Genomic DNA, 10997 nt, shown 5'->3' with positions numbered 1-10997 from the left:
TGCAATGACACTCAGTGTTCTTGCACTAACAAGCTACAAGGTGCATCTCTATTGTAGTTGCCCTGTATAAGGTATGGGCCAGAGAGATTTCTGAAGGGTGAAAAAAGTTATCTGCAACCATTTCAGAGTGTACTGACCACTAGTGTACTGACCTCTGTGCCTTTATTCATAATTTAAACATTTCTACTCAACAGTTACTTTTGTATGGCTTTTATTTATTTATTTATTTATTTATTTTCAACTGGAGATTGAATCCAGGGTCTTACACAGGCTAACCAAGTGCTCTACCTCTGTGCTACATCTCCAGCCTTTTTAAAATTTTATTTTGAGATAGGGCCTTACTGTGTTGTACAGGTTGGCCTTGAAGTTGTGATCTTTCTTCCTCAGGCTCCCAAGTTACTGGGATTACAGATGTATGCCACTAGGCAGGACTCCATTAAGTTTTCTTGAATGCAAACTCCAACACCAAAACAAAACCCACAAGTGTCCCTGGTTTCCTATTTCAGCTTTCTTCTATACCTATTCATTTTTATAAACAAATACTAGATTTTGTAAACAGAACTAGAACTTGTCATTTATGAGTGAGGCTTAAAAGTTAAGAGTTTGCAACTGGGATAGGTACAGCTGTGGATCCTAATGAAAGGGTAGAAGATTTTAAGAAGCATAGTTTCTGTTTCTACCCTGACCTAAGCAGAAAATCAAGACAAGTGACTTTCTCTAAGATTGAGTAAACCACCTTTCTGACTCAGTTTTGCTGGGAAGTATGTATCACCTTTTCTCCGTGCCAAAGGCATCTGGTGTTATTACTTTTGTCCAAGCAGGACAAGAATACTTTATGTAAACTATAATCCTTTTGTGATTTAGAGTTGTTTTAGTCAGCTTTTTCCAGCTGTGACTAAAGGACCCAACCAGAACATTTTTAGGAGAAGAAAAGTTTCTATGGGGGGCTTGTGGTTTCAGAGTTCTCAGATCCATAGGTGGTTTGCTCCATTCCTCGGGGCTCAAGGTGAGGCAAAACATCATGGAAGAAGAGTGTGGCAGAGGGAAGTGGCTCAAATGATCAAAAAGCAGAGAGAGAGAGAGAGAGAGAGAGACTCCATTTATCTCTTTGATTAGTGATTTTAGTTAATAATTACAATAAAAGCTAGCATTTAGTTATTAGGTGCCAGGCACTATTCTAAATTTCACGTAAACACTCTTTTAATTGTCATCTCACCATTATGTGTTGGTAGCAGTATTGTTCCCAAATTGCAATCAAAGAAACTTAGGCAGAGACATTCAATAATTCCCCCAAATTTCATAGCATATAAACGGAGACTGATTTCACATGCAGATAGACTGACATCAGAGCCCATGCTTTGAATCATATATTCACTCATTTAACAACTACTTTTTGAATGTCTACCATACAATGCACCGTGCATATATTAATGCAGGGACTGGTGTTTCACAGTGGCAGTGAACGAAACAGACTAAAAAGCCCTGCCCTGTGGCTGGCAACTGCTCCTTACAGTGGCCTGTGGGTCGTAAGCATGAGGGTGGATTTACATGGTAATGATGGGGACCGGTACTCTGTAAATGTATTCTTCTCCACAGTGGGCTCCCAGGATGCCTTAGATCTAGAACTGATCATTCTGACTCACTCTAACAAATCTGGTTCCGGAAAGCTTGTTTATTACTCAAGATCATTTCTCTGCAAAGAGTCCTGATTTCACTTTCCAGTTTCAATTTCTCTTTTGTAAAGTCAACCGCAGAGAAACAGGAAGAGTAACTGCCGGCTTGCTGTTATATAAGAGTCTCTCCAGCATCTATCGGAGGCAGAGGAGGGAAGTTTCTGAAGCGCACAGCAGCCTGAACTTGCAGCCCTTCAGCACAATGGAAAACTGCACGGCAACCACCAGGTAAAGTTTCGCCCCTCTCTATTCACACTGTAACTGTGTGATCACATTTGAATGCAAATCCTAAGCAGCCTTTCTCCCAAGCAAAACCAGTTCTGTTTTCTTGAACGGTTCCTACGCCTACACCTCGATCTCTGTAGCCGTTAATCTGTTTTATCTGTAGCCGTTAATCTGTTTTATCTGTAGCTGTTAATCTGCTTTATCAGCACTTGTCGGATTACTCATAAGGCGGCACAAAGTCCGGTTTCCTGAGATCTGCAGGAGCTGAGAGCTGAGGTCAGACAGAAGCAGGCAGAGATGTTTAATTGTGCTGGAGTCTTCATGTCATGAAGATGGGTCTGGGGGATTTGCTCTTACAAATTATCCCTCTTTTGTTTCTATTGGAAAGGATTAAGTTGAGGGCTTATAATAAAAATATTATTTAACAAAAGATTTCTTTTCAGTAGATATTGATGAAGATGTATTCAGAAGACCAACCTCACTTCCTGCTGAAGTGAAAGTTCTTTTAATGGCCCCATTCATCTCACATTTGTACAGGGCTGGTAACTAAACAGAAATATTTTACTCCTCCTGTGCCCTACGCAAATGATGGATTAGAGTATGAATTGAAGATGGGATGAGTGGAGAAAAGAGTCCTCATCTCTAAAATCCTCTCCTAGCCTAGAAACATGAGATTGTCCTGAAGAGAAAGTGTTAACTCATTGGGAAGGAAGGGAAGCTTCTGTTTCTCCAGTTTGAGAGTAGGGTGGAGGAGAGTTCTGGAATCCAGTGCTTGGTTCCTAGAAGATGCACTGACTTCTTCTGTCAGGCTTCCAATCTCTGTCTTTGAAATGGCACTTCTCTGCTAGTCTATGTATCTGCTTGATAAGAAAAAACGGGGGGGGGGGGGGGAGATTAAGATGTTTATAGATTTGTTTCTATGATCACCCAGAATCTGTATGAACTTTATTCTTATTTTTTAGGATTTTATCATGGACTGACCTTAGAATCTTTTAATAACTATACATAACTATCAGTTCCACTTTTCACTGTACTTGATTCTTTAGTTATGGGCTCTTGCCCCTGGGTTTTGCCACTGTGCTCTTAGACAGTAGTTCTCAAAAGGTGGCACCACCTTTCTCCATAGAAAAGTCTTAACTGGGCTTCTCCAGAAATCTCCACCATGGCTGATTTTAGGACTGTCAGCAAGAGAGTCTCTACAAAAGAGTTCAATGCAGATAAACTTTCTATTTTCGTGTTGCCCTATCTTACTTGGTCACTGGCTGGGAAGAAGTCAGCACTCCAGGTGCTGGGCACCCCCTTACTAGTTTTTCACAAATGTATCCTGTATAGTAGTTTGTAGAAATGTGCAAAAAAGGCCTCTGGCCTTGAGCTAGGCTTCACAGAGATGTCTACATTTTTAAGATAAGTTACCCAACTGGGCTCCATGGTAACAGCTGGCAGGGGGAGGAAAGGAAGGGGAAAAATAGCTCTCCCCTTCTCAGGTGCTGTCCTTGAAGGGTTAACTTGCCCAGAACAGTGAAAGAAAAAGCTGCTTTTATGTGAACTTCTGCAGACTGTGAACTTCTGCGCCCCTCCCCTTACATGCTGGGTATAAAACTCCCTGAACTCGGGGTTCAGGGGATTGATTTATTACAGCAAAAGCTGTGCCCTCTGAACCTGGCTGCAGCCAGATAAAACTATTTCCTGCTATCTTCGGTGCCTTGCCTGGTCTGTCCCTACAACATTCAAACTTGTGCATATGTAATAATTAACCTCAAGAAATTGTTAGAGGCAGATTCCTGCACTCAACTCCCCACAGATAATGATTTAGTAAGTTGAACTGAGGTTCTAGGGTGTGTGTTTCAATCAGGCACTCAGTGACCCCCATAGCCACACTCCTTATTCCTATTCTAAGAGGAAACCCCAAGTGAGAAAAATAAGATTCCAAAAGAAAACTAAAACAGGAGATGCAAATTATTAATAGATCAGCTCTGTGAGACATGTTAAGCTTAGAAACCACCAGTCTAAAAAGTAGAAGGGGGGAGGATTATACTTTATTCCAAAAGATATTGCTAACATATATAACAATAATATTAAGAGATAGAATGCTATAAAAGCAGAGGAAATGAGAAAATATTAAGAATAATTGCAAATAATTTAAATGGTTAAAATAGAAAGATTCAATAGCAAAATAATGAGAGCATAAACTATCAAAATAAAATAACAAAACAAAACTAATTTGACAAAAGCTCAAAAAGTTTGGATAGAAACTTTATTAAGGATGTACTAAAAGCTGAAATGATTAGAGGAAAGTAATAAGGTTTTTTTTTTCCTAAGGCAAATTAATAAGAACTAAGGAATTAAGAATATAGAAGATAAAATAGAAGCAAATTTTAGAACAATATCTAAGAAATTTTCTGGGCCCAATGGTGCATGCCTGTAATCCCAGCGGCTCAGGAGGCTCAGATAGGAGAATTGCAAGTACAAAGCCAGCCTCAGCAATAGTGAGGCACTAAGCAACTCAGTGAGACACTGTCTCTAAGTAAAATACAAAATAAGGCTGGGGATGTGGCCTAGAGTTTCCCTGAGTTCAATCCCTGGTACAAAAAAAAAAAATCTAAGAAATTTAAATCAGCACTGCAAAACAGGGTCCCAGAAAGAATAGAAAACTATGAAACTAAGATTTCCAAAATACTAGGTAAAGATGAAGAACAAACAAAAAGCAATTAAATAGTCTTATGATTTCTTTTAAAACTATCTAAATAAAATTTTAATCCTTTGCTGAAATCAGTTTCCAAAGATTTTGCAGCCCTGTCAGAATTACCTAACTTGGATTTCTTCTGGGAAAACTAGCCTCAACTCAAACTGACCCATGTCCATCTCTGTAATTCTGCTGTCCATTGTCACCAAACTCCTGCTTCCTCATGTAGAAATTAACACATATGCTGAAACATTGGAAGGAAATTTTGTTCTTCTTAAATTTATGTTAAAATAGAGGAAGATATTTTATTTGCTATGATCCCACTTCTTGACAGATGATTCTATACTGTGTCTCAAAGTGTCCATCTTTCTTTTTTTTTTTTCCCCAACAGTGAGAGCACTATGGAATCTTTGGCAAACAGCCTACAGCAATTAAAATGCCATTTCACCTGGAACTTGATGGAGGGAGAAGAGTCCTTGGATGAGTTCGAGAACAGAGTGTTCAACAAGTGCGAGTTTCAGAACAATGAATTTAAAGCCACAATGTACAACCTATCGGCCTACATAAAGCATCACAGAGGCCAACATGCAGCAGCCCTGGAATTCTTGGGGAAAGCTGAAGAGTCAATCCAGGAAAAGTATCAAGACCAAGCAGAGATCAGAAGTCTGGTCACCTGGGGAAACTATGCCTGGGTCTACTATCACATGGGCCAATTCGAACTGGCTGAGAGTTACGTGAACAAGGTGAAACACATCTGTGCAAAGTTTTCCAGCCCCTACAGAATTGAGAGTCCTGAGCTTGAGTGTGAGGAAGGATGGGCTCGGTTAAAGTGCACAAAAAATCAAAATGAAGGAGCAAAGATGTGTTTCCAGAAGGCTTTGGAAAAGAACCCAAAGAGCCCAGAAGCCACCTTTGGATGGGCCATCGCGAGCTACCGTTTGGATAACAGGCCACCATCTCAGAACTCCATTGAGACCCTGAAGAAAGCCATGGAGCTGAATCCACACAATCAGTATGTTAAAGTCCTCTTGGCTTTAAAACTTCAAGAGGTGAATGAAAAGGATGAAGGAGAGAGCTTAGTTGAAGAAGCCTTAAAGGAAGCTCCAGATGCAATGGATGTATTGTGCACTGCAGCGAAGTTTTATAGAAAAAAACCTGACCTAGATAAGTCTATAGAACTGCTAAAAAGGGCCTTAAAACACACGCAAGACAATGCCTACTTGCATTTCTACATTGGGTGCTGCTATAGGTCAAAAATCCTTGAAACAGGGAACAGAAGACAGAATGAAAATGTCTGGGGAAGAGAGGAGTTACAGAAACTAGTAAGACAAGGGGTGGATCACTTAAAGAAAGTTGAGAAAAATGAAAATTTCCAGCATATCTGTAGCTATATTGCTGCTCTCTATGCAATAGCAGGTCAATATGAAGAAGCAGACCACTACTTCCAAAAAGAATTCAGGAAGGAGCTTACTCCTGTGGGTAGACAATTGCTCCACCTGAGGTACGGCAATTTCCAATTGTATCAAAGGAAATGCAAGGAAAAGGCCATCCACCATTACCTAGAGGGTCTGAAAATAAACGAGGAATCAAAGGAGAAAGAAAAGATCAAAATCAAACTGCAAAAGATTGTCCAATAACGACTTTTCTAAAAAATGAAGCCGATTCCGAAGCTTTGCAGATCTTGGCATTGCTTCAGGAGTTGAATGGAGAAATGCAAAGAGCAGATGAAGACTCTGGGAGGGAGATGGACTCAAAGCTTCATCCCTTCAGACAGAGAATGAGATACAGGGACTCGGTGCCCATAGGGCTTCAGCTGGCACAGGGCTGAAAGCCCTCCACCACATTGTTATTCAAAATAGTTAAATGACTGGTGTGGCACAGCATGGACTAAGACACTGGCCATAGACCTGGATTGGAGTTATGGGAGAACTCTGCTGTGCCATCCACAGCTCAACTCCATATTCCTTCTCTCCGTGTCTCTCTCCCTCTCCCTCTCCCCCGCCCCCGACTCTCTCTGCCTTCTTCCTCTTGTTCCCTAGGCAATACTCAATGTCAAGTGTCCATGCAGCATGAATTCCATTTTCCTGTTAACCATGGTAGAAATGTTGTTTGAAAAAAAGTGAGAGTAAAGACCAAGTCAAATCCAGAAGGGGCCTGTCTAGGAGACCATCAAGCAGCCACAGTTCAAGACTTTCAGGATGTCCGTGGGAAGATTCTGCCTCCCATCTGCCCTCCCTAAAATTGTAATACAGCATGTAAATAAGAAAAAGGAATTCTGTACCAAATGTGTCATTTAGAAACTGAAATATACAGTTCTTTAAGACCTCTGTGGAAAAGCAAATGTCTCACACAGGATAAGCAAAAGAGAGAGAAGGGAGTGCTGGTTTCTCTTTGTAGATTGTAATCACTGAAAGAAATATTTACTATTGAAACCACTGTTAGGAAAATTTCTTTGTAATTGCTTTCTTCAAAAATGCCTTGCTGAACTCAGGTTTGAGATGATAGGAGAGCAGCTGAATAGAAGAATAACTTAGTGACTAAAGGCCTAGTGGAAAGTCTTAAGGAATTAACATTGACAATGAATGGTGGGATTTTTTTTTCTCCTTTAAGAAATATTGCATATTAGGTGATATAAACACTTCTTTTAACTCTGAAAATCTTCATAAATTTAAGTTTATATTAGTATTTGTGATTAAACAATTAAAACGGTATGTAAAATTCAACATTTTTTTAAATTAAAAATTTCAACTACTGGAACAATAGTTCATGTGTTGAAAATATATATATTTGAGATCATCAGTGTACACAGTTAAAATTTCTGAAAAAAAGTCATAGGTTTTATTAACAAATAAATTTGAGATTAGTATTCTGGTTTATCTGAAATTTGGTTGTATCTTATGTCTTTTTATACTTAACTTCTGATAAGTAAAATATTGTGCTGAGTATGAACTGGCCCCAAATAAGCTACACTAGTCTGATATCATAATCACAAATAGAACAGCCTTAGGAGACGAGGGCTTCTATTTATACCCATCACCTGCCACATGCACACATGTGCATACAAACACCCTGCCCCCCACATTGACAGGGTGTGGGGTGCTGTCCGTTTCTCTGTTCAATCTTGTGCTTTTTGTCATATTCTCTCTTCCAACCTCTATTATGAGAGATGAGGAAGTGTCACTAATTCTGTTTAGTCCTGGAGGCAATCCAAATATGTGTTGGAGTTTTCCTTATTATGTAAATAATAGAAAGAGACATGAAGCCCAAAAGTTTCTCTTCCTTTTCAAAAGCTCTCTAGTGGAAAGTGCAAGCCATAGAGGCACAATGATAAACTCACTCCATCAGACAAGGGGAAGTTTCAGCTCATTTTGCCTAAGTAACCGATTATTTTGTCTGGTCCCCAGGGAAGAAAACCAGGCGTGTTCTTGATGAAAGGCAAGACAGAAGACCATTAAAACCTGTGTGTGCTAAGGAAAGTTTATCAGGCACGTGTAATCTTCTTATTGCATGTCACATCACCAAGCCCTTGCTGAAACAGGACCCTGAGAGGGTAAATGGGGGAAAGGGTAGAGTAAAAAAATAAATAAATAAAATAAAGGTATTATGTCCAACTACAACTAAAAATTAAATACTAAAAAAAAGAATAAGCATTATTAATGTAAAATGTGCCACCTCTTTGGAAAACCATTGCAATCCTCAGGTTGTTCACCAAATCCATTCCCAGATACACACCTAGGAGAAGTGAAAGTTTCCTAGAGGAAACTTGTATTGAACATGAATATTCATGACAGTCAAAAAATTGAACCCATCAACTAGCATATGGCTATCTTAAATGTGGTATATCCATACAGTCAAATTTGGGGGGCAACTAAAACAAGTTAAATACTTACTGATACATGCTAATAAAGCATACATGAACCTTAAAATCCTTATTTTTAGTGAAAGAAGTCAGACACACAAAGTATTATATGATTTTGTTTGTCTAAAGTTGGCAAAAATAGATTAGTAGGTGCCTAAGGCTGGGTGTGGGGAAGATTTAGGATGATAGCTAAAGGGTACAGGGTTTCATTTGGGGATAATGAAAAATCTTCTAGAATTGTAGAATTGTATATTTTAAATGAATGAATTCTATGGTGTGTGAATTATACTTCAACACAGCTGTGTTGAAGAAATGATTGCTCGTTTCAAGTGTATAAAATAAGAAAACTTTCTTTTGTCACCTTCTATTTATTATTGCTGCTTTAAAAAATATTATATAGTGTCTTCCTTATTGCTAGCCTTTTATTATTCTTGCAACCAACCAGTAAATTGGATACATTCTATATTCTGTTTTCTGAGTATGGGTATAAAAATATAGTCCTGTCTGATTTTGTATTTATATGCCCATCCCTAGAAATCATTCACCTGCAAATGAACACACAGGAAAAATTCAAATGCGGAAAAAAATGTGACTTGTAAATATAAGTTCAAATGTATGTGAATTTAAAAAAGTATGTTATATAAGTTTAAGAATAATATGAATGTTTAATTAATTAATATTCAATTCTTTGATTGACAAATAACACTGTACATATTTATCATATATGACATAATGTTTTGAAATATGTATATATTTTGAAATGACTAAGTCATGCTAATTAACATATGCGTTACCTCACATACTTACATTTTGAGGTGAGAACACTTAAAATCTACGGTCAGTGATATTCAAGAGTACGGCATGTTGTTACTAAGGATAGTCACCATGTTGTACAATAGATCTTTTGAAATAATTCTTCCTAGCTTACAGAAATTTTGTTTCCTGTGGCTAACATCTCCCCAACTCTTACGCCACCAGCTTCTGGTAACCGCCACTCTATTCTGCCTCTATGAGTTCAACTTTTTTATCAACATATAAGTAAGATCATGTGACACTATGTTTTTTGTTTGTTTCTGTGCCTGGCTTATTTCATCTCCCATAATGTCCTCTAGTTTCATTCATATTATTGCAAATGATAAAATTTTCTTTTTTAAAAATGTTTCATACAAAACCCAATAAGGAGATATTCTAAGAGGATTTTTTTCAAAGAGCCCTATAATCAATTTAGATTGATTAAGAGCTGTTTTTCAGGCTGTTTCTGAGGCCTCTGTTTTTCTCTGTTGGATCTCTGCCATCTTTGTAAGTTACCAAACTTTGTACCTATCTAGTGATTAAATTGTTTTTTTGTGGGACTGGGGAGTAAAACCCAGATCTCATTCATGCTAAGCAAATGCTCTACCCCTGAACTACATACCCAGCCCTAATGACTACAATTTTAAATAAAAAACAACAAGATCTTTATTTTCATTTGTATTCTTATGCATATAGTATAGGTATATGTTTGGTATGTTTTGGCAGCATTTATATTAATATAGGTGTTTGTATATCATCTATGTCATACCAAGCTAAACTAGGGTGATCACAAATTGATAAACTGTTTCTACAATTTACATGATTTTAGTAGATTTGGTAAATAAATATTAGTATTCTCCAAGTAGACATTTCTATGGGGGTGGAGGTTGCTGGGATAACCCTGGGGTCTCAACATAAGCTAATGGCATGTTCTGCCACTGATCTACAACACTCAGCCCTGGTCAGATTTATGCACATTAAATATTGTACAATATACAGACACACAATGTTTTTTGTTGTTGTTGTTGTTGTTGTTAGGTGTTCAGAGTCACAAAAGTTGAGATATTTTTAATTGAAATTGAGAAAATCAAATGACCATACTGAAAGGAGTTAAAAATGTTATATTAATCTTTAATTATGTTGTAGAGCATGCCTGCTTAAGTTTCCCGAGTCTCTTGAAGAGCTATACCCTTAGTCTGAGTCAACTAAATGAAACAATGTCTATTCAGTGACTACCTAGGTCACTTCCTAATAAGACAAAACATTAAAACAGTCATTGCTTAATCTGGGTGTAAGGTCAGGCAGCGGCAACCATAAAGAGGCAGATTTTAAAATGCTGCTGAATGAGGCTTTTTGTTTGTTTCTGTGCCTCTCAGTCGGAGCCCTCAAACCAGCAGGTTGGGTCTGATAAGAAATGCAGGGTCCCTATGGGACTGGAATTTTTATTGGACTTAGGGCAGGAAGGGAGGGCTTGGGACAGGAAAAGGGGTTTTTAGAGTCCCTTATCCTACTGGAGTTTGTCAGGCGAGCTGGCTAAGATCCAGGATTGGCCAGGAGACCCTGCTGATTGACAGGCGGTTCCGTCAGTGTCTGATTGATGTTTCTTTGGCTCTTGGGTTGCTTGGTGCTTTGTTCCTCAGCCACCTCCACCGACCTAACACTGGGTTTAAATTTATCCACTTTTGGCTTTGTTACCAGTGTAAAAAAGATGCTCAGAGTTGGTGATAATGATATAATTAGGAACACACAAATATACACCTGAAAG

General features: G+C 38.4%; 1 protein-coding gene across 1 annotated transcript; it reads left to right on the top strand.

Annotated features, from left to right (window-relative positions):
- The first annotated feature begins 1787 nt into the window (after positions 1–1787).
- Positions 1788–10097, top strand: Ifit2 (interferon induced protein with tetratricopeptide repeats 2). Its single transcript, XM_027939931.3, has 2 exons — positions 1788–1901; positions 4973–10097. Exons 1-2 carry the CDS (start codon positions 1876–1878, stop codon positions 6216–6218), a joined length of 1272 nt encoding a protein of 423 aa, XP_027795732.1. The 5' UTR covers positions 1788–1875; the 3' UTR covers positions 6219–10097.
- The last annotated feature ends 900 nt before the right edge of the window (positions 10098–10997 follow it).

This window comes from Marmota flaviventris, chromosome 4, assembly GCF_047511675.1.
Source record: "Marmota flaviventris isolate mMarFla1 chromosome 4, mMarFla1.hap1, whole genome shotgun sequence".
NCBI lineage: Eukaryota > Metazoa > Chordata > Mammalia > Rodentia > Sciuridae > Marmota > Marmota flaviventris.
Note: the sequence above shows the minus strand (reverse complement) of the source record. Positions and strands in the feature narration are given on the sequence as shown.

Coding starts and splice junctions, on each gene's coding strand:
- Ifit2 (XM_027939931.3), top strand. CDS start 1,876: ATGGAAAACTGCACGGCAACCACCAG. Junction 1,902..4,972: donor AACTGCACGGCAACCACCAG/GTAAAGTTTCGC, acceptor TTTCCCCAACAG/TGAGAGCACTATGGAATCTT.